This window comes from Sceloporus occidentalis, unplaced genomic scaffold (assembly GCF_023333645.1).
Source record: "Sceloporus occidentalis isolate IW3139 unplaced genomic scaffold, rSceOcc1.0.p SCAF_5, whole genome shotgun sequence".
Taxonomy (NCBI): domain Eukaryota; kingdom Metazoa; phylum Chordata; class Lepidosauria; order Squamata; family Phrynosomatidae; genus Sceloporus; species Sceloporus occidentalis.
Genome location: NW_028316985.1, coordinates 69,194,276 through 69,217,931, shown reverse-complemented (window position 1 = coordinate 69,217,931; position 23,656 = coordinate 69,194,276). Strand labels below are relative to the sequence as shown.

Below are 23,656 nucleotides of genomic sequence, written 5' to 3'. Positions count from 1 at the left end.
GAGGAGGAGGCATGTGCCCGCCCTCTCCTCCGCGGTCCCTTTCTGGACAAACACCCCCAACCTGCATTCCAAAACACACACAACAGCACAGTTGTGCATTTCACATGGCTTTACTTAACATGGCCTCTTGCATATTTCAGAGGCTTATTCCATAACCAAACCCCTTGGGTTTAACACTTAGCATGGTTTAACATGGCTATGCATATTGAACATGTCAAGGTGGTTTCACCGTTCTTGGACCAAGTGTACTTCTCAGAAATGTGTACTTGGTCAAGGGACTTTGGTTTTTCTTCACTGCGCATGGGTTTGTAAAAATCACAGCAATTTACATTGGCCTTGCCTCAGAGGCTTTCTGATATCAATATCACCATTAAAGAACCAAAAATACACAGAAAAGGCACTTTGGAAAGTCACACTCTCTTGGCTTCAGAAACAGTGCGTGCATGCCTCTCAAGCTGACTCATATCATTATCATCATCAACATCATCATCATCACCACACTATCATTGTCAAAGCAAGGGAAACTTGTTAGCATTAAAAGCACACAAAACACACTTTGCAAGGTCACACTCTCTCAGCTTCTGAAACAGTAGTTGCATGCTTCTCAAGCTGACTCATCACCATCACCACCACACTATCATTGTCAAAGCAAGGGAGACTTGTTAGCAATTAAAAAGAATGCAAAATAAAACAAAAAAAACCCATGTGGCCTTTGGCCACTCACCACCTTCTCCTCTTCCTCCTCCTGCTGCCCCCATCTCCTCTTCCTCTCTCCTCTTCCTCCTCCTGCTCTTCCTCTCTCTTCTTCCTCCTCCTGCTGCCCCCATCTCCTCTTCCTCCTGCTGCTGCCTCCTCCTGCTCTTCCTCCTCCTCTTCTTTCTTCTCCTCCCCCTCCTCCATGCGCCGCACGGCCTGGGGCCAGGACGGAGGAGACAGAGGAGGAGGTGGGCAGCGCGGGGCTGCATGAAGCCCCGCGGGGAGACGGGGAGGGCCGCGCAGGGCCCCGCGGAGCCGCGCAGAGCCCCGCGGGGAGGCGGGGATGGCCCCACGGAGCCCCGCGGGGAGGCGGGGAGGGCCGCGCAGGGCCCCGCGGAGCCGCGCAGAGCCTCCTCCACCCCAGGCCGCGCGGCCCTCCTCTTCCTCCTCCGCCGCCATTTTGTTTATCAAAATGGCGGCGAAGTCTCGCGTGACCTTTCCCGTCCTGGGAAAGGTCGCACGAGACTTCGGCCGCCATTTTGAAAAATAAAATGGCGCCCGGAGCAGCGCGGAAACGGCGGCAGGACTGCGCGGGGGCCGGCAGAAAGGCCTCCGCGGGCCGGATCCGGCCCACGGGCCGTAGGTTGCCGACCCCTGATCCACGCCATGGCCCCAATCTGGCCTTTCCAGGGTGCAAAAAGGTGGGCGTGATAGCCGCAGCACCATGGCTTTAAGATGTCATTTAGTGCTGCATCGTGTGGATGCAGTGCCAGAGGAGCGCCGTGACGCCGCATGCCATTTGGAGTGGCGCACAGCATCACACTGCCATGGGGGTGGAGTCTGAGTCTGCATCATGTGGGCACCATGTCCCGAATCTGCCTCAGACGGGCCTTAATGGCCGGTGTGCACAGCCCCATAATAACATCACCAGAGGCTCCCCCTTGTAACATCACTCTTGTAAATGTTACATCTTGGTGATGACCAGGGCACATCCCTAGCATTAACTCATGGAATTAAACCTATGTCTCACATTTAGGGCCTGAAATCTCAGAACCTGAGCTAGTCTTGATATGCCAAGGACAGTTAATTATCTGCCAATTTTTAATGAGTTCACCACACTTTCGGATTTATACTCAAACACAAAGGAGATCACTCAACATGATGTAGTGGTTTGAGCACTGGACTATGATTCTAAAAACCAGGGTTTAAATTCCCACTTGGCCATTGAAACCCACTGGGTGATCTTGGTCAAGTCACATTCTCTCAGCCTCATAAGAAGGCAAAAGCAACCCCCCTCTGAACAAATCTTACCAAGAAAACTCTGTCACTAGTTCACCTCAGAATCTCCATAAAGTCAAAAATGTCTTGAGGGCTCACAACAATATAAAAAGGATGAGAAGTCAAGCTTTTATAAATAATTTATAAAAGATTAATTCCTCAGTGAGTTTGTATCAGATAAATATTGTGGGATATATTGAAACCAATATTGCAACTATAATTTAAATGGACAACCCTGTTTGCTATATCAGACAGCACTGCTGAGGTAGAAATGTAGAATATATTGCATTTTCAGCAACTTTTACAAAAATCTATAGATCTGTGCACCATGGCAACAGAGGAGTATTCTGAGACTGAAAACTGACATCCATAATGGCATCAATCTGTTTAAAAGTTCAACAGATTCTCATTGCTTCGCTTTCCAGCTATCTTTGCAGCCTGTTTCTCAGGGGGATGGGCAGAAGCTGCGCTTATACAACATTTCCTGTATTAATAATGTTTTATTGGAACAGGCTGTGTTTTCCTGAGGGTAGGCTGACTTTTTTTTTCCTGTATTCTAATGCAACACTGAGAACATTCTTTAAAGGTCATGACTAAGGCTGAGATCCCATTTAATCCTGGCAGAGTGTAAAGCTTGGCCAGCTCAATGACATAGGAAGCTGAGGAGGGAGGGTAAAAGCCAAGGAAAAGTGTTGCAGAAGAAGATACCAAATAGCTCCTTGCACAACATCAAGGAAAAAAAATACTTACACTGGTTACATCTTAGGTTGTATCTACGCTGCAGAATTAATGACATTTCACGCTGCTTTTAATTGCCATGGTTCAATCTTATAGAATCCTGGAATCTGTAGTTTGGTGAGATATGTAGCCTTCACTCACAGAGAACTCTAGAGCCACAATAAACTACTAATCCCAGGATCCATAGGATGAAGCCATGACAGCTACAGTGGTGTCAAACTGCTTTAATACTGCAATATGGCAGCAGTCTAAAAGATCCTATATCACCTATGTAAGTTACCAAGAGTATTCAGGCAGGGAACCTGAAGTCATGCTCCTTTGGACTGATAAAATCATTGCATGCTTTTCTAGACAGCAGACAATGACTCCAATCTACAAATATAATGTTTGACAATAAAATATATAAGTAGGGGTACTAGTTTCAGATTGGTTCTTCGTCAGTACATAATTTTGTATGATTTCAGACTCAGAAATTCTGCCACAAGAAGTTGAAATATGTTTTTCTAAACCTCAGGTTTAAAAAAATATACCACACAAAATCCAGTGTGGTATATTGGTTTGAGTGTTGGACTCTAGCCCTTATCAGATGAGTCTGGAACTGGGGGTCTTCAGCACTGGGCGGTTCGAATTCACGTTATTTCGCACAATACCATCATACCTTGGAGCCCCTCCGAATTGGCAGGATTCAAATTGGCCAATACGCATTCGCGCGAAGTGCATTCAGTGCAGAATGTTTTGTCACACCGGTGCTCAACATGAGGATTGGCCGATTCGTATCGGCCCCCTCGCACATGCTCAGTGGTGCCCTGCATGGGTTGCGACCTTAAATGCTTCCGGGGTGAGAAATGAGGTCACTTCCCTTTCCTGTTTCTCGCGCACATGTTCATTGCCCAGCGGGAACAGCACAGCGCGATACAACGTGAGAGTCACCGCTGCCTCTACTGTTCTGCTTCTCTCGCTTTCCTTTCCCTTTGGTAGGAAGGAACGATGCCCGGGACTCCCGCCATGGAGGCTCTCCGGCTCATGCTCTCTGTGCTATCCCAGCTGATTTTTAGGTACCAGCAGCTGCAGGATAGAAGGAGGGCAAGGCGCAGGATATGGTTTAGGTTCCTGACAAAGTGGATGCGAGCCAGGGGAGTCGGTGATTTCACCACTAGGCAAGCTTTTAGACTCCTGATGCGGGGAGATGCGGATCGGGTCCTGGCTTTTGTGGCAACAATGCCGGCACCTCGGCGCTACTGGATCCGCCCGAAGATGAAGGGTAGCTGGTGGAACGAGGAGCTGCTCCACATGTGGGACGACGAAATGTGGATGCAGCACTTCAGGATGCCCAGAGGCACCGTCTTCCGCCTTGCTGAAATCCTTCGGCCCCATATTGCTGCGATGGACACCGTGATGAGGAGGGCCATCACTGTGGAGGAGAGGGTCGCCATCACAATTTGGTGGCTGGCTGGCCCACTCACGTACCAGAATGTAGCCCGCCAGTTCCAGATTGGGAGCTCCACAGCGTCTGTGATCTGCATCCAGGTGTGCGAGGCCATTGTGAAGGTGCTTCTCCGGAAAGTGGTACGGCTGGAGAATCATCATCGGGTAAGTATGAATGCGAGTGTGTGCGTGTGTCATATATGCTGATATATAGACCCCCATAGGATAGCATTCATATACATATACATATAAATAAACAGATATATATAGATAGAAAGATAGATACACAGATACACGTCTGTGCAAGTGTGTGGGTTCTGTCTGCTACCCCCGCACCCATGAGGGCCTCCCCTTCTAACTGCTCCCTCCTCACCCATCATCCACAGACTGTTTCCCAGCACCCATGAGGGCCTCCCCTTCTCTCTGCTCCCTCCTCTCCCATCATCCACAGACTGCTTCCCAGCACCCACCCATGAGGGCCTCCCCTTCTAACTGCTCCCTCCTCTCCCATCATCCACAGACTGCTTCCCAGCACCCACCCATGAGGGCCTCCCCTTCTCTCTGCCTCCTCTCCCATCATCCACAGACTGCTTCCCAGCACCCACCCATGAGGGCCTACCCTTCTATCTGCTCCCTCCTCTCCCATCATCCACAGACTGCTTCCCAGCACCCACCCATGAGGACCTCCCCTTCTCTCTGCTCCCTCCTCTCCCATCATCCACAGACTGCTTCCCAGCACCCATCCATGAGGGCCTCCGCTTCTAACTGCTCCCTCCTCTCCCATCATCCAGACCATTTATGAAAGTATTATGCAAGAGGGCATGATCGACATAAGCTAATTGTTATTTTTCCCTTACAGATCATGGAAGGATTCGAGCAGTTAGGCTTTCCTAACTGTGTGGGGGCAGTGGACGGGACACATATCCTTATACGCCCACCGCGAGGAAAGGCCGAAGAATACTACAGCTGCAAATATGGGTTCTCCATTGTGATGCAGGGAACTACTGACCACACCGGGAGATTCATTAACATAGAGGCAGGGTTTTCTGGGAGACATAACGACGCATACATTTTCCGCCAAACAGGAATCTTCAAGGCGATGGAAGCGCAGATGTTTGTGCCGGGAAATCCCAGTATTACTATTCAAGGTGTTCAGGTGCCACCACTGTTATTAGGTGATGGTGCATACCCCATCCGTAAGTGGCTCATGAAACCTTACCGGGGGGGCACCATCACTCCAGAACAAAAGAAATTCAATGCCGCTCTATCCCGTGCATGTTGCGTGGTGGAGAGAGCCTTTGGGAGGCTGAAAAATCGATTTGGATGCTTACTCGGGCGCCTCACTGTGGGGGAGCCCAACTTTGCTACTGTTGTGAGTGCCTGCGCAGTGCTTCACAACATATGTGAGACTAGGGGTGCATGCTTGAATGACATTGATGCTGTCAGGGACATTGGGGTGGTTGCTCTCCCAGAGCTCCTGAATGTTGACCAAGAACGTTGCCGGAAGGAAGGGAAAGTTGTAAGAACTGCTTTAACCAGGTGGTTTCAGCAGCAACGTTGAGGTGGTGGAGATCGGTCCCATCCATGTTCGTAACCTACTGTTGTTGTAATTATAAATAAAAAATGTTAATGCTCTGTTCATGCGGTCGGGTTCTCCTTTTTTAAAATTTCCACGTGTGTCCTATATAACAGGCACCTACACCTACTTGTTGGGCAGGGGACCCACTGGTCAGTTTGCTTGTTGCCGGTCCCTGGCCCCTCCAACAGACAACATCAATCTCTTCCTGAGTGTTCCCTTGCCCTAAAAAACCCAGCAAGTGCTGAAGAGGGGGTGTGTGGGTGCGAACCTTCATCATTCCTCATGGAATCATAAGAAGCGTAGAGTTGGAAGGGACCACAGGGGCCATCCAGTTCCTGCCATGCAGGAAATCGAAAGCAAAGCATCCCCGACACTTGGCCATCCATCCTCTGCTTGAAGACCTCCAAGAAAGGAGACTCCGCTACTCTCTGGGGGAGTTTTTTCCATTGTCAAACAGCCCTTACTGTCAGGCATTTTTTCCTACTGTGGTGGTGGAATCTCTTTTCCTGCAGCTTGCCCAGAACTGGACCTAAACATCGAGGTGGGGCCCTACCACAGCAGAATATACTGCGACTATTACTTTCCTTGATCTAGGCACTACACTTCTACTGATGTAGCCTACAATATCCTTGGCATTGTTTGCCGCCGCATCGCACTGTTGGGTCATGTTCCTCTTGTGGTCTACTCTGACCCCTAGATCCCTTTCTCATGTTGTCTCCTTAAGCCAGATGTCCCCCATCCTATATCTGTGTATTTCATCTTTTTGTCCTTAGTGCATTACCTTACATTTCTCCCTGGGGAAGTTCAATTTGTTAGCTTTGGCCCAGCCTAACCCCATTCTGCCCTGCAGGAACTCTCTAAGTCATCTGGGCCTTTTTGGTGGGATGCTCTGTGGCAGCCAAAAAGGACCATTTCAGATATGGTTGCATCAGTTACTGCTGGACAAAGTCCAGCGTTCTTCACAGCCATGTGCCTGTACATCATAGAGGAGGAGTCCTCTGCCTCTTTAGACAACATCTCATTATAACAATTCAAAAGGAAAGTGCAGCATCCCTTGCTACAGCACCACGTGTTTACCAGTCTGCAAAAGGATCCAACACACCTATGGCGTCATGGGTTCCGATGGGGCCAGAGATGGGAAGAAAGGGAGAGACCAAGTTTTTATGCCCCCACCTGCACCCCTGGCAGAGTCCCACACCTAATGTTAGGCATAGTGCCTTCAATGGCCCTGGCAGAGGCCTCATAGCAATGCCTGCCCCGAGCAGGGTCGTAGCTAGGATTTTAGGAAGGGGGGGGGTCCAGACTAAGTGCCACCATTATAATGGGGCTTGAGTGCGGCGGCGCAGCAGCACACACCATTCATTTTTCTAAAGGAAGGGGGGGGTCCGGACCCCTAGATTCCCCCCCCCTGGCTACATCCCTTCCCCGAGAGAGGGCATTAGATCTGGAAAAGGTTTTTTGGGGGCTAGAGAGAGGGCCCCTGGTCCTCACCCTTCTCCTGTGTCTTCTGGCTGGCGGGCCTCTCTGACCTTGGTCCTGTGTCATGCTTTGCAGAGGTGATGCAGAGAAATCCCTTGACATGGCTTTTGGATGCTGTATGCATCCTAAGAATCCAACAGCTACACCACAGCAGCACTCCAGCACCTAAGAATGGAGTGTGGCTTTGGCACACTTCTGGACTCTTAGGATGCATGTATCATTTAAACAGCATATCTCCAAAGAGACCTGAATCAGCTTTATTTTGGCAGTCTGTAACAGGCCAGAGATATGGAGGGGATACCCCTCATCATCTGTTTCCACGGCTCCCATGTGCTGCAATGCTGTTGCACAAACCTTGGGACCATTTCCTACATGTGGCATCCCTTTATAAGTTCGCTTCCCACTTTCCCTGCATCCTAGGCCCGCTATGTGTTTTGGTTCTGCCATGGCTTCCCTCACAGGCTAGCCAGGCAATTACCCTAGCCGGACCAGCAAAGTGTTGATTGTACTAAAGTTTACTAGTGCAAACATAACATAACATAACACAACATATCTTGCTAACTGAACGTGTACTAAAAACAAGTATGATGGGTGACGTTCAACAGACAGCAGTCATGATGGTGAATACAGGTGCCTTTTTTTTATGACCCTCTTCTTTCTCGCGGGCTCCGGTACTATTTCGGACTCGACTGGAAGCGTCCATTGTGACCCAGGAACAATTTCTTCCTCCTCTGTTTCCTCAGCCATGGGGGGAGGCTGCGCTATTGGGGCTTGGCTGGGAGCGTTTACCAGACACAATGGCCTGCGAAAGTGACTGACACCTGCTTTGGGCTGTTGGCTTCCTCTTCGAAGTAAATCCAATTTGGCCCTTTGATATTCCACAGCTTGTTCAGCCTGGGTTCGCCGCAGAGCAAAGTCCTCCCTTTTCAGTTCCAAGTCCTCTCGTCGCAATTCCAAGTCCTCCTCTTGCAGTGCGACAAGCTGTGAACAGATATCCATTGCCTTCCCTATTTGTTCTGTCAGCAACTGCTGTTGTTCGTTCCATGATTGCGCCTCGGCTGTGCAGCTATCAATAAACCGCTGCATCTGGCGCATGTTCCTATTTGCGATAATCCTGTTCTGCTTTCTGTACAGTTCCCACTCATTTTTCCCATGGTGGATTATCGCATTCACTATGTGCTCCCCTCTCCTTGCTCTTCCCTCAGTTGCCCCCTGTGGCTCTGGTTGGGGAGCGTCGACTCTTGGCCTGTTCCTTCCGTTATCTGGTACTGCAAAAGAAAAGAGGAAATGCAATGTTAGTGAAAACGGCGGGCGAGGCTGAGCATTTGGATTTCCTAAATTCCCACCACTGATACGACTTATAGGAGGCCCTTGCATTTTAAAACATTCTTACATTGGCCTTTGGCGTAGGACTATATACATCTGTTATTTTTCTCCATAGGTGAAAGCTGGAAGGCAGTAGGCAATTCACTGGGATAGAATGGGTGTAGATTACACTAACCGCTTGGAGGGGCAGGAGGGGCTTCGGGAATGGCCGCTGTTCCTTCCCCTTCTATGGCACCCTCTCTATCCTCCTGTGTGATGTTCAGGCCTTCCACGAACGTTTCTGAAATTGAAAATAGGAACAACATGGCAAGTCCTTAGCCAACACAAGTGGAGACATACACCAAGGAAGCATTTTCTCCCATAGGCTTTTCATGTTCACATATAGAGCCATCGCTATAAAGGCATGCATTTTGAAATGGTAGAGGATGACAGTTGCAATCCCTACCCACACTACATGCTGTGCCAGGTATTCTTTCTCACTCCCCCACCTCTGTTATTGAATACCCAGTAAATGATGTGCAGAAACCATTTACTCGGACTAATACTTGTACGTAAAGTGTGGATTTCCGCCATTGGTCTGATAGGGGATAGTATCATGCCATAAAGCAGCCCCTCTGAGCATTTGGCACAGGAAGGGATGTTTTCCATGATACAGGAACCTACCTCCATCACTACTTTCCCGATCCTCTTCCTCTGGCTCCTGAGGGGCCGGCGTGCCTACAGGCGGCAATTCGTCTTGCGGAACAGATCGGAGGGTCAACAACACCTCTGGTTCCTCTCCTTCTACACAGGACACAAAAGATGGTCATGAAACACTACTATGGAAGTATTTAATCCTAAGAAGAATGGACATATTTTTGTGAAGCCTTGCTGAAGGATTATTCTCGGTGATATGTCATGGCTTCAGTAAGCTTTTCACCATCTGGCTGTCCATAATAGAATGGGAAGAGTGGTTCTTGGGCACAAGGGAAGCCGTGGGGAAGGGTGGTTTTCCCTTTCAAACAGGCATTTGCAACACCGACATACCTGTAAGAATAACAGCTGCGGGAACTTCTTGTGCTTCTTCCCGGGGTGCTGCTGAAGTCTCGGATGGATAGCTAGTCAGGACTTTCTGCTGCTTTGCACTTATTCTTCCATGGAAGATTTGGTCCATTTCATAAAAGTAAGGACAGGTTTGCCGTCCATTCCCGCTCTGCTGATTCTGTTTGCACACAGCGTTATAATTTTGTTTTAAGCTTTTACATTTATTTCTACATTCCTGCGCTGTTCTGGAATGGCCCCTCTCTGCCAATTGTTCCGATATCAGTTCATAAATAGCAATATTACGATGGTTGCTGGAGAGCTGCCTTTGAATCTCTTCTTCGCCCCAAATACTTATTAGATCCAGTATTTGGGCATGCTCCCAGAATATTCCTCTGCCATGCTTCCGTTGGGGGGTGCTATGTGAGCCGTTCCCCGAGTGTTCCATGTCGTTATTTCTGGATGTCAAGGAGGAATGGCTAAAGCAAAGCAGGTGAAAAAAATAGCCATTAGGAAAGGTTGACGATTTAAGCTATTTCAAATACCTAAAGGAATGGTTGATTATTGGTTTATAATCCAATAACATCAACTGGTCAGGGTTGATCACTTTTTACTACTACTAATTTATTAAGAAAGGGTTGTGTATTGGTGAATAATCCACTAAGATCAAAAGGTAAGGGTTCATAACCTTTTTACTAGTCAAAATAATAACAGGGACGGTTATTTCGTGGTTTGTAAGCTAGTCAGGTAAAATTACATGGCCATGCTTGATATTATTTAAGGATTAGCAATGCATAAGCAGATAATATTTCAGGGTTTTATAGTAAATTTTAAAAAATGACAAGAATAAATATTGCAAAAAAACGAGGAATAATGCATTAGAAAAAGGACACAGGAGAGCACATTTCTGGTATTTTCTGCGACTCTCAATCATGTAAAGGCCATGCTAGGATTTTTTAAAGATTTATTTTTGCAAAAAAGTAAGGAATAATGCATTGAAAAAAAGGCAGAAAGATAGAAATTCTGAAAAAGGCCATGCGTGAATTTCTTAAAGAGTACATAATGCCACAGGAGAGCACATTTCTGGTATTTTCTGCGACTATCATGTAAAGGCCATGCTAGGATTTTTTAAAGATTTATTTTGGCAGAAAAATAAGGAATAATGCATTGAAAAAAGGCAGAAAGATAGAAATTCTGAAAAAGGCCATGCGTGAATTTCTTAAAGAGTACATAATGCCACAGAAGAGCACATTCCTGGTATGTACTGCGACTCTCAGTCATGTAAAGGCCATGCTAGGATTTTTAAAGATTTATTTTTCCAGAAAAATAAGGAATAATGCAGTGAAAAAGGGCAGAAAAATAGGCAGGCAGGTTACCTCCTAATGCAGCGTGCTGCAGCGCGATATAACGTGCTCTGTATGTCTTCCCTTTGGAAGGCAGTGGGCTCCCGCGATAGAACGTTCACTGCTCCGCGTGTCTTTTCCAAAGGCAGGCAGAGTGCTCTTCCGCGAAATAACGTGCGTTGTTTTTAACTTTACCGGGACGTGAATTTCCACAAGGAAAGCAAGCGATCCTTCCTACCGTACTCTGCCGGCAAAGACAAATTATGGCGCTCGCTTTGCTCGCGCATGCGCACAAGCCGCCTGTAGCGCCATCTGCTGGCAAGAATAAACTTTTAGGGGGAAGTTGGGAAAAGTCTCACGTGAGGTCCTGTGGCCTGGGGGAACCAGGAAGGCTTTTGAAAGCAGTTGTCTGTCTGCCTGGTCCCAGCCTCTGCCAGCATGCCTAGGTCCTGGAGCATTTGGAGGGAGGTTGAGGTCCAGTTCCTTTTCCAGTTCCTGGAGAGGGATGTGGATCTAAACATTGTAATGGGCTCCACCTCCCACCCAAACCGGCGAATTTACCGGCGGCTCTCTCGCCAGCTGCAGGCCCAGGGGCTTGAGAGGTCATGGCGGCAAGTGGCATCAAAGCTAAAGGTGCTATGCACTGCGTTCTACAGGGCGTACAGGGCCCATGGGGACAGCCCAGCACCACAGCAAACCCCTGCATTCTACCATGAGATGTGGCATCTTTGGATGATTGCTGGGGGCCCATCCATTGAGGAGAACATTGCTGCTGGTGAGTAGTGTGTTTTGCAATTGCCTATCAGATTTTTTTTTCTTTTCCCTGACATCTGTGGTGATATCTTTCCCGTCTACCTGTATTCTGATCACATAGGACGTCGTGGGAGGCACATGGTTGCCGCGTTGCCCAGCCCACGGGAGGAGCCGGAGGATGATGGTGGCCCACCTCCTCACCAGGAAGGTTAGTGGGTGTGTGGATACATATGCATATATACATTTGAATTGGGACTGTGTGTGCGCGCGTATACAGAAGTGTATAGCTACCTGGCAATAGAGTATGTATGCACGTCAACAAACACACACATACACACATACATAGTCATATACACATGCCTATAAAGGTGTATATATATATATATATATATATATATATGGGCATTTCTAGTGTTTGGTTTCATGGAATCATCCACGCCTGGAGTAGGGAGGCACGCATCGACTCCCACTCGACACACATTCTTCACAGATGGTCATCCAGCACATTTTAGAGACCTGAAAGGAAGGAAACTCCACTACAGTCTGAGGGAGATTAACACACACCTGTGTGGAAATTGTGCCTAATGCTGCAGTCTGCCCAAGTCTGTGGGTCAGGAGAAAACATGCTCCCTCCATGTTATCCATGCAATTATTTTAACACGGCTCTCCTGTCAGGATCCTGGAGGTTGGAAGTGTCATACAAACCCATTTGGTAGTCATAGTCATTGCACTTTTTTCCTGCTCTAGATGATGCTGGAGAAGAGCTGGAGGACCACCCACTGCCCCAGCCTCAAGGCCAAGAGCCATCGCTGGCTGAGCAGGTCGCCCTACTTAGGGCCGAAGTTTCCAGCCTCAGTGGCAGGCTGGACCAAGGTTTCTTCTCACTACCCCCCACCCATCACTCACCAGCACAACATTTAAGGAGGGGGGCGCAGGAGTAATGGAACTTCTAAACACATTCTATTCACATTGCAGTTGTGCAGCGCCTGGGTCCCCTGGAAAGGGCAGTTCAAGACCTGAGGCGGACACAAGATCAACAGCACGACTTCCTGTACCACGCCCGGGTGTGGGGGTCACCACCACGGCCCCAGCCTCCTGCAGCGCCGAGATCCCCACCCCGTGATGGGGAGTGATTGCGCCCACCTCCCACCACAGGCTGTGCATTAACAGCCTGTGGGTATTTCTGTAATTGTATTGCATTTAGTGTGTGTGTGTGTGTGTGTGTGTGTTTGTGTGTGTGTGTGTGTGGGTGGGTGGCTGTGTGTGTGTGTGTGTGTGTGTGTGTGTGTGTGTGGGGTTGATGGTTGGGCGGGTGGGTTGTTGTGTGTGTGTGTTTGTGTGTGTGTGGGGTTGATGTTTGGGTGGGTGGGTGGGTGGCTGTGTGTGTGTGTGTGTGTGTGTGTATGCTTCCCCCCCCCTGCAGGTTGTGATGGAACAGCCTGCAGTTATTTTCTTTTTGACCCCATATTTTGTAAATTGGTTTCTGTGTGTGCCTGTGTGTATAGTTGTGAGTGTGTGAGAGTCGGCCTCTTCCCCTTGTAAATAGTCCTTGTAAATAGTCCTAACACCACAATTAAAATCATTTATTTTGTTGTTGCTTGTCTTCCTTATTTATGTAATCAAGTTCCAGCGCCAGAAAGGTCGTCCTCAGCATGCTGTAGGTTCTGAAAAGACAGGAAAAGAGGAAAATATGTTAACACATCCAAAAACAGTACCCAAGATAAGTGTGTGCTTGGGAACAGTCTGTGGATGATGGGTGAGGTAGCAGAGAGAACCCCAACGCACACACATGCACACATCTAAATTTGTTGATCCCCATGGGTTCCCCCGGGGAAAGGCAAACTCTCTGAACAAAGCAAGAAGACCCACTAGCCAAGGAAGTCACACACTCTCAGCCTCATGCAAAGGCCGGCAAAGGCAAACTCTTTGAACTAAGCAAGAAGAACCACTAGGCAAGGAAGTCACACACTCTCAGCCTCATGCAAAGGCCGGCAAAGGCAAACTCTTTGAACAAAGCAAGAAGAACCACTAGCCAAGGAAGTCACACACTCTCAGCCTCATGCAAAGGCCGGCAAAGGCAAACTCTTTGAACAAAGCAAGAAGAACCACTAGCCAAGGAAGTCACACACTCTCAGCCTCATGCAAAGGCCGGCAAAGGCAAACTCTTTGAACAAAGCAAGAAGAACCACTAGCCAAGGAAGTCACACACTCTCAGCCTCATGCAAAGGCCGGCAAAGCAGGATGTTTTGAAATTCCTCCTGGGTAGAAATGTAGGATATGTCCTGGATAAAGGATGATGTCTGGTCACCCTGATAATATGGTGGATGTTCCAACATTGCTCCGGGGCTGAAATGTGTGCCGTATCCTGGATAAAGGAGGACGTGTGTTATCCTACCAAAAATGGAAGACATTTTTACAGTCATCCAGGCCCGAAGGTTGAATCATAGGACACGTCCTATAAAAGGAGGACATGTGCTCATCTTACAAAAAATGAGGACTTTTGAAATTCCTTCTAGGCAGAAGTCTAAAATGTAGGATGTGTCCTATAGCCAAGAGCCAGAATAGAGCCAAGCTTTGATATCTTGACCCCAGAAAACACTGCAACTCCCAGAATTCCACAGCAATGAGCCAGAATAGAGCCAAGCTGTGATATCTGGACCCCACAACACACTCCAACTCCCAGAATTCCACAGCAATGAGCCAGAATAGAGCCAAGCTGTGATATCTGGACCCCACAACACACTCCAACTCCCAGAATTCCATAGCCAAGAGCCAGAATAGAGCCAAGCTGTGATATATGGACCCCAGAACACACTGCAACTCCCAGAATTCCACAGCAATTAGCCAGAATAGAGCCAAGCTGTGATATCTGGACCCCAGAACACACTCCAACTCCCAGAATTCCATAGCAAAATGAGCCAGAATAGAGCCAAGCTGTGATATCTGGACCTCAGAACATACTCCCAGAAATCCATAGTTCCTCCTCCTCAGGCCCCGCAAAAAGTTTAGGGGTGGCACTTGCGCTCCTTCTGGCTTTGCCAGGGCCGGGAGGAGAGGAAAGGGTGCTTGTTAACTACGTCCCTGCTGTGGTTTTAATGGAGGGGAGGGGGGAGGAAGGAGCTTGAACGTCCCCAGGGCCTGATAGGGGGGGTCCCGACCCCCCAAACCCCCCCTGGATACGTCCTTGGAGAATCCTCCCCCCCCCAACCCCACATAACAAGCGGCTAAATTTAAGCCCGCTTTGCAAAGAAATGTGCAAGCTTACCCTCCCTCCAAGAGCGCTTCTCCTCCCGGCTCCCCTGGAACCGGCAGCAAGAGAAAAGACCCACCGGAAGGGAAAGTGGGGCAAACTGCAACAGGGCATCATGGGAGACTTGGAATCTGGGGGTCTTGCGATGGAATTCAGGACTAGGTAGTCACACCAGACCCATTCGCACTGAGATCGAACAGAGCCCCAATCCAGGATATTGCCAATCCCCTTATCAGCGCACTGGCCAACACGCTCCAAAAAGAGGAGCCAGTACGCATTCAGTTCGGCATCTCGCGCATTCACGTGAGTTCGGATTGGGCCATTCGAATGCTGGTATGATGGTATTGTGCGAAATAACGTGAATTCGAACCGCCCAGTGCTGAAGACCCCCAGTTCCAGACTCATCTGATAAGGGCATATGACACTGTCTATGAAAACCCATTGGATGACCTTAGGCAAGTAATAATCTCCCAGCCTCAAAGGCAAGTGCCCACTGAACAAATTCTGTCAAGAAAAAGAGAGGTTCACTTTAGGGTCACCATAAGTCTGAAATGAAGGCACACAACAACAAGCAAATACAAATGACTCCTATAACAAAATTTTACAGGACATACTTCCACCTAAAACAGGTGCCCTCTTCACTGTTCCAAGCCACCATTTCTTTCTAGCAAGCTATTCAGTTCACCCTGACTATGTTCTCCATTTTTCTTTTCCAACTGATATGAAACATTAAGGGTCTGTTAAGCATATTCAGTCCTTATTATTTTGCTTTGGGAGAGGAGGTACTTCCTCTGTGTGCATGTGTGCGTGTAAGGTTTTTGGTACAAAGGCTTTCATGATGAACTTGGCTTCTTTTTTCTCAATAGACACATCCTGGCTCCATCTGACTTTATGATAAGAAGAGCTTCCAGTCAGAAACCTCCTCCTACTCACAATCAAGAGGCATAATGATGTTATTTTGCCCTTCCCCCCCCCCCCCCACCTTACTGAATTTTCTCTTATAAGGAAAAGATGGAAAGACTCAATGGGAAAACATGGCAACAGCTACATACTGTATATGAGGTCCTGTAAATTTTTATAGGTGAAGCAGTGCGGCTGCATAGTAAAAAGCTTTGTCTAGTAGCACCAGAACATTTCCACCACATATGGACAAATTAAACATTCAGCATGAAAAATAACTACACAACATTTGATGAAAAAGAGGAAAAGGAGGTTAATTCTAATGTATTAACCAGTGAAATAACTTTATGTTATTTCAATAAATGTAATAACATTTATTGAGTACACTGTGATCCTAGAACATAACTGCATCTGCTTACATAGCTTATATTTATCTAGAGTTTATATGTGAAAATCATTTAAACACATCTCTGGAACCCACTTTTTATCTCTTGTGCAGTTGTGATTGGCTTTGTTTTTATCATTATGGATTTTCGTTTATCCTTCCCTCCTCCTTTTGCTTTTAAGTGTGCCACCTAGAATGCTCCAGATATTTTGTACTGAATTGTACTGGGATGCATATCTATGAAAAATAATTTGTCTGAGGAAAAGCAGCAATCAGATCCAAGAATAGACATTTTATTTAATCCCTTTGTGGGTTTGTTTGTTTTAAAATCCATTTTAGTTTTGTATATGAAAAGAAACATAGAGATAGGTGGAAGGAAAGTAGTGGGCAGCTGAGGATAGGATTGGGAAGGGGGCATGCATGCCTACAAATATTTAGGAAGGCACATCTACACACTCCACAGACCAGAAAAAAAGATTATCAGGGGCGAGGAACCCTGGGCTAAGCAGAGATAGGAAAAAAGGAAAAGAAGCAAAAGAAAGAAAATTTGCAAATAAGCAAAATTTCAGAAAATTGAAGTAATTGGTAAGTACATGCTCTGAACCTGTGTGTTTTTAACTCGTAGGTATGGAAGATGGTATGGAGGGGTTGATGCCTCCTGTAGGACCAATGACAAAAAAACTCCCCCCGCACTCCATAAAGCAAAGAACCCCATAATGAATTCTGAAATCAGCAGGAGTCAGGAGGGATTTTACCCTAATTTTAGCAAATTCAACTCCCTCTAGACTTTTAAAGACTGTGGGTGCATCTACATTGTAGCAATAATGCAGTTTGACATCATTTTAATTGCCATGGCTCCATCCTACAGAATCCTGGGATTTGTACCTTTGTGAGGAACCCCCAGTCTTTGTCAGAGAAGGCTAAAGACGTTGTAAAACTAAAGATCCCAGGATGGAGCTACAGCACCTAAAGTGGTGTCCAACTGCATTATTTCTACAGTGTAAATACCTCCAATAACGGTTACCCTTCAATAAGGGTAAGGTAAGAGAGCTAGTAGGTCTCTTCCCATCCCCAACCCTATAATTCAGACATTTTGGAAAGGAAGTTACCAAGGAGTTACAAAAGAAAGGCTCTGTAAGGGGGAAAGGTTCATAGAAAAGAGTTGCCCTCACCTGCAACCCGTTTCTTTAAGACTGCTGTCTGCATTATTGAAGTTTTACTAATGACACACGCTGCTGCCAAATTGCTGCCTTGGTTTTATGCCTCAATGCCTGAAGATGTGTTCATGAGATAATATATAATGGTACTTAATGGCTGTTTATTGATGTGTTTTTATTGCAAGCATGACTCCCAAACCTAGTGATGAGATAACTGATTTCTATATATAAAACTAAAAGAAGCTCCCTTGTGCTGAGGTAAGCAAATGGCTCTTATCCATGAGCACTGTGTACTCAAATGGCAATGGCTCTCATAAATCTTGGCCAGAACTTTAAAAATTTATTTTCTCAATGGGCATGAAGATCAGAGGATCCTGGAAGCTGTTGTCCAAGAAAATATCTTTCCCAAGCCCTGATGTATTTATTTTTAAACCTTAGTAAACAGGTAGACTGAACCTGACACTTTATATAAGGAAGATATTTAACAAGGTCCCATGTTACAACTTCTATTGTTCTCGAAATATTTGGTAGAGGCTGCATTCCAACTACCGTGACTTGACTTCCAGAACTTTGGAGTCCAAAATGGAGTCATTTTGATACCTTCTTGCAAACAGAGTAAATTCTCTGATTTTTTAGGTGCAATTGGCAAGTGAAACTGTACCAAGCCACTGTTTTAAAGGAATAGGTGTCTCACTGGTACTCCTAAGAGACCTCTTTTCACCCATGCAAACACACTCTCAGCTCCAGAAAATCCTATGATAGGTTCACCTTAAGGTTGCCATAAGTCAGAAATGACTTAAAGGTGTACAGTCGGCCCGTCTTATACACAGATTTTTTTTATATACAGATTTAAGCATCCACAGTTTGAAAATATTAAAAAAAGTATACATTTCAAATATCAAACCTTGATTTTCCATTTTTTATAAGGCACACCATTTTGCTATGTCATTATATTTACTGGGACTTGAGCATACATGCATACATAAGTTGTTATACACGGGGGATCTTGGAACCAAACCCCAGCGTATAACAAGGGTCCACTGTACAACCAACCATTTTTGAAGAAAAGAAGGTTAAAACTGTTAAGTATTCCTTTTGTTTTATACACATTGAGGGAAATACTCTTCCTGAGTGTAGTGTTTTTGTGTATATGTGAGCAACAAACTGAGGAATTCTTAATTAGTCCACCTCTCAAAAATATCTAAGTCAAGAGGTGAGCAGATGTACCAAACCTTTTACAGGACAGCAATCTTTGACTGAATCTAGAACACAGATGACAGAAAGTTAAGCAGAGAGACACAGTGATTGAGAGAGAGAGAGAAAGAATTCAGAGAATGAATTCAGTGAGACTTGCTTCTACGTCTGCATGCTTAGCATGCTTATGATTGTAGCCTAAGGATCAGGCTGCAAATATTAGTATATGAATTAGGAAATAAAAGAATAAAAAAGACAACCATTTGACAGTTCTGTAAGTTTTGTATGTGAATTGATGATCCAACTGGAAACATTGTCCTTGGCAATATAAACTTATATCTGCAAAACTTAATGTAGAGAAATTTGCTGCAGAAATGTCTAAGATAAAAAAAATCACATTAAAAAGGATAGGGTGGAACTCATCATAGATCAATAGCAATCACTCAGATTTTTATGATCAGTTGAGACAAGGTTGTAGGAGCAGAAGTATAAAAATACAGCTCTTAATATTCAGATTTTTTCAAAAAGAAATCTTGTGCTGAATACTGAACAATCTACAAGCGTGTTAACTTGACACCACTGACAGGTCTAAAATGAATTGCTGAGGGTGAAGTTAACCAAGAGTATATTTATTGTAATAACCTGTTGAAATGAGTCTTTGCTGGTATAGCATATAAAAGGTTTTTCCATTCCTCAACAAGCCTGAACATCAAGAAGATCTTCATTGTCATTAAATTCAATTTGCTATTTTCAAAAGGGATTGTTACAGAACAAAAAGGGGAATGTGTTGCATTTATAGGAAATGCCATACTTTGGAACAGTTTTGCAGATAGAGGGAAGAGACTTTGCAAACCCTTGGTTCTCTCAATGGCTAAAAGGTGAACTACAATACTCTCATGGGCATGTACATTTTGAAATGGATAGCCTACAGTGTGCTGTTTTTCATAACAGCTCATACATATATAGTTAAGCTCTCTTCAGGTGTTACAAAGGGTGTCATCTGTACACTTGAGGAGAGTGAGAAGCTCCCACACCTAAAGCCTAAATTAGTATTCTGCTCATAAAACCTTAGACCCTTATCCCAAAGACATACCAGAGATTACATGTGCCAATATGAAGCAGCTGCCACATACAATTCAAGGGCTTTCTATCTACACTTATGAGATCTTTCATGACCCTGCATTGCAGAGGATGCTGAAGAACAACCCTGGATTGAGACAGTGATTCACTTCTTACAACAACTGCACTGGCTACCACTCTGTTTCTGAGCATAATTCAAAAGTGCCAGTTATGACCTGTAACGCCTGTGTAGTATGAATCCAGAATATCTGAAAGATCATATCTTCTCATATGTACCTGACCAAGCTCTGAGTCCTTTTTCTGTGTCCTGACACCCTCAAAATCACAGCTTGTGAACACACAGGAAAAAAAACCTTCTTGGTGGCTGTTCCTGTGGTCTGGAACTCCCTTTCTTGGCTGCTGCCACACTGCAAAATTAATGCACTTTGACACCACTTTAACTGTCATTGCTCTATCCTATGTAATCCCAGATTTGTAGTTTGTTGTGGAAACAAAGCTCTCTGACAGAGAAGGATAAATACCTTACAAAACTACAAATTCCAGAATTCCATAGCATTGAGCCATGGTTTTTAACTGCCTTCACATCGATCTTGACCCATGGCAACGCTGCTGATGAGACATCTCTGGGCTTCCCTGTTCTCTACTGTTCTGCCCAGCTCTTGCAAACTCATATTCGTGGTCTCTTTAATAAAATCCATCCATCTAATCTATGGCCTTCCTCTTTTTCTACTTCCTTCTTTCCCAACATTATTCTTTTTTCCAATGATTCATGCTTTCTCATGATGTGTCCAAAGTATGACAGTCTACATTTTGTCATCTTGGCTTCTAGGGCTATTTCTGCCTTGTTCTGCTCTTGGGCCCATTTGTTTGTCCTTTTGGCTGTCCATAGTTATTTCATAGCCATTCTCCCCATTCTTAATCTTCTTCTGATTTCCTGGCTGCAGTCCACGTTACGATCAGTGTTTGATCCTAGATATGAGAACTTTTTTACTATTTCTATTTCCTCTTTGTCTAGTTTGAATGTGTGTAAGTTCTTGGTGCTCATTATTTTTGTTTTCTTTATGTTCAACAGTAAGCCTGCCTTTGCACTTTCTTCTTTGATTTTCCTTAGTAGTTCTTCCAGGTCTGTGAGGTTTGCTGTTAGTATTATGATGTCATTGGCATATCACAGATTATTGATATTTTTCCTCCTATTTTCACTCCTCCCTCTTCCATGTCCAAGACTGCTTTCCTTACAATATGTTCTGCATATACGCTGAATAGGTAGGGTGATAGGATTCAGTCTTGTCTGACTCCTTTGCCAATTGGGAACCATTCTGTTTCTCCATGTTCTGATAGTAGCTTCTTGTCCTGAGTACAGATTCCTCATTAGGAGTATCAGATGTGTTGGCTCTCCCATGTCTTTAAGGGTGTTCCATAGCCTTTCATGATTTATGCAGTCAAAGGCTTTGCTATAGTCTATAAAGCACATGCTGATTTTCTTTTGGAACTCCCTGCTGTGCTCCATTAGCTAGCATATATTTGTGCCTCTTCCTTTCCAGAACCCTGCTTGGAGCTCTGGGATTTTTCTCTCCATGTATCTTTGGAGTCTATGTTGCAGTATTTTGAGCATAATTTTGCTTGTGTGGGAGATTAATGCTTTGGTTCTACACTTGCTACAGTTTCTTGTGTCTCCTTTTTTGTGGATGGGGATGTATACTGATCTTCTCCAGTCTGTTGACCATCGTTTTGTTCTCCATATCTATTAACATTTGTTGGTTAGCAGTAGAGTTGACTCTGTCAATGTGGATTGCAGCAGTACTATTGGAATATCATCTGTTCTTGAAGACTTGTTTTTTGCTATTTGTTTTATTGCAACTTCCCCATCAGCTTTTAGAATCTAGGGTTCATCTTCATATGGCTCTTCGTTCCACGTGCCCTTCATGTTATATAACTCTTCTGTGTATTGCATCCAATATCTTTTTATTCCTTCCTAGTTTTCAGTTATGTTATTGTTATTGTCATAGAACATCCCAGACCTTGGTTTGAACTTTCCTTTGATTTCTCAGACCTTGTGAAATAAGTCTCTCATTCTTCCCTTTTTGTTGTTGTCTTCTATTTCTCTGCATTGGTTGTTGTAGTAATTTTCCTTACCATTGTATTGTTGAGTTCATGGTTCTTAGTTTATTCCTATCACCTTTTTGTCTTGTTTCTCTTCTTTTCTTTATTGCTTGTAACATTTTATCTGTCATCCATGGTTTCTTCACTTTCCTTTTGTCTATTGGAAGTGTCTTTGTGCATTCCTCTTTTATTATGTCCCTGGCTTCAGACCAAAGCTCTTCCAGTTCATGATCAATTATACTTAGTACTGCAAATCTGTTCCTTATATTGTCAATGAATTCTGTAGAAATGTTGTTTAAATCATATTTTTGGTATGATGAGTGGTTTTGTTCTTGAGTTTTACTTTTATTTTTGAGATCTGTGCCACAATCAGCACCTGGTCTAGTCTTTGCCACCAGTATGGAGCTTCGCCATCTTTTACTTCCAATTATATAATCTATTTGGTTTTTGTGTTGGCCATCTGTCTGTTTTCTTCTATTTTTATTATTGTAAGCAACCTGGAGGAAAGGCAGAATATTGGTGGAAATGGACACTTGTAGCACAGGATCCATTTTGGGAGAAAGGCAGGATATAAATCCAATAAATAAATAATCCTAGAGCATTCTTGACCAGAAATGTTCCTACTAATCTTTTTCTGTTTGTAATTTTTTTTAAAAGTCACAAATGGAACACTGTTTGCCCTACTCATGATGTGAAATGAGAATGTGCTCTAAACCAGCATACTTTTCTTTCTTATTTGGGTCAGTTCTTATGAATTGTTTCTCATGAACATTTTAGGTTATGGCCTCCCATCCAGATCCATCCCTCTTTTCTCCAATTGTGTGTTATTAGGGCATGATGTTGCATTTCCCAGGTTACATTTTAGGTCTCCAAAATGGCTGGCATGGCGAGATCAAGGCATTTTGTTGCATGATTCAAAGGAGAAAATGACAAACACCGTCTCAGCCCGATTCACACAGAGATGTCAACTAGACTGGCAAATTAACCTTCTTTCAATACTAGCAGTGGAATATCATTCTTCACCAGAGCTGAGGGCCACAGACTGGATTAGAGATCCAAGAGAGGCCATTTGGCAAACTGTGCTCAAACCCAGCAGGAGTATAGAATATATTCAAGGCAGATATGCCATCTATGGAGAGCAGATGAAATAAAGCCACAATTCCCAAACAGTAATCTAATAGAGTGCAAATTTATACCAAGATTATGAGCTGGGAAAAAACATCAATCAATCTTTTTTCAGAAACCTTCAAGAGAAAGTTCAGAATCACCAAACCACCTCCAAAGTGACCCAAGGAACTCACTCATGAAGATGCTGGGGACAATTTTATGAATCAGATCATGTTCCTAAGATAAGTATGCATTGGGAGCTGAGCAAGAGGAGAAATCTGGAATTAATAGTGCTGAGACATCTTCCTAACCCTCCACAAGATCTATGGTATTATTACAAGTGGGGCATTTTTGTAAAATGTTTGTCTTTATTCTCTTTACCTGAGGGGAATTTTGTACTAAATCCAGCTTTCACTAAGGAGTTTTTGTACAACACCCACGCCTGCTAAATTCTTCAGGCACAGACTGAACAGTCTTTGTTCTTCCTTGTAACACCTTGCCTTAGAAACCTCAAAAGGAATATAATTTTTAAAAAGTGACTGGAACATATATTGTTAGTCTGAAGCACATGGTTCTAGATTCAAAGCTTTCAAAGAAAATTACTTTCACAATAAATAGCCCACTGCTATAGCTGAGTTGAATACAGTTAATGCTGACCATAAACTAGTCCCTTGATACCCAATAATTTTCAACAACAACCCACCATTTTCACCATATGCACCAGTCTGCTACTAAACACAGATTTTTCAGACACCCTAGTCATATCAGAACTGGGACACAATGTAATATAGATTGAGGCATAATCAGTACTGATTAAATTCTATTTTGTGCAGTGGGTAAAATAAA

At 44.8% G+C, this 23,656-nt stretch overlaps 2 protein-coding genes across 2 annotated transcripts; one reads left to right on the top strand and one right to left on the bottom strand.

Moving 5' to 3' along the window:
• The first annotated feature begins 3,565 nt into the window (after positions 1 to 3,565).
• On the top strand, positions 3,566 to 5,698 carry LOC149312293 (uncharacterized). Its single transcript, XM_089527188.1, has 2 exons — positions 3,566 to 4,302; positions 4,997 to 5,698. Exons 1-2 carry the CDS (start codon positions 3,700 to 3,702, stop codon positions 5,696 to 5,698), a joined length of 1,305 nt encoding a protein of 434 aa, XP_089383314.1. The 5' UTR covers positions 3,566 to 3,699.
• Positions 5,699 to 7,797: 2,099 nt separating this feature from the next.
• LOC149312292 (uncharacterized) lies at positions 7,798 to 9,965 on the bottom strand. Its single transcript, XM_089526837.1, has 4 exons — positions 9,548 to 9,965; positions 9,185 to 9,304; positions 8,697 to 8,801; positions 7,798 to 8,463 (listed from the first exon to the last, which is right to left on the bottom strand). Exons 1-4 carry the CDS (start codon positions 9,672 to 9,674, stop codon positions 7,808 to 7,810), a joined length of 1,008 nt encoding a protein of 335 aa, XP_089382963.1. The 5' UTR covers positions 9,675 to 9,965; the 3' UTR covers positions 7,798 to 7,807.
• Between the last annotated feature and the right edge of the window lie 13,691 nt (positions 9,966 to 23,656).

Bases quoted from the DNA above. Each gene is read 5' to 3' on its own strand.
- LOC149312292 (XM_089526837.1), bottom strand. From the start codon at position 9,674: ATGGACCAAATCTTCCATGGAAGAATAAGTGCAAAGCAGCAGAAAGTC. The intron at 9,305-9,547 runs GTATGTCGGTGT...TGTCCTGTGTAG, and splicing joins CGCAGCTGTTATTCTTACAG to AAGGAGAGGAACCAGAGGTG. The intron at 8,464-8,696 runs GTTAGTGTAATC...TTTCTTTTGCAG, and splicing joins CCCTCCTGCCCCTCCAAGCG to TACCAGATAACGGAAGGAAC.
- LOC149312293 (XM_089527188.1), top strand. From the start codon at position 3,700: ATGCCCGGGACTCCCGCCATGGAGGCTCTCCGGCTCATGCTCTCTGTG. The intron at 4,303-4,996 runs GTAAGTATGAAT...TTTCCCTTACAG, and splicing joins GGCTGGAGAATCATCATCGG to ATCATGGAAGGATTCGAGCA.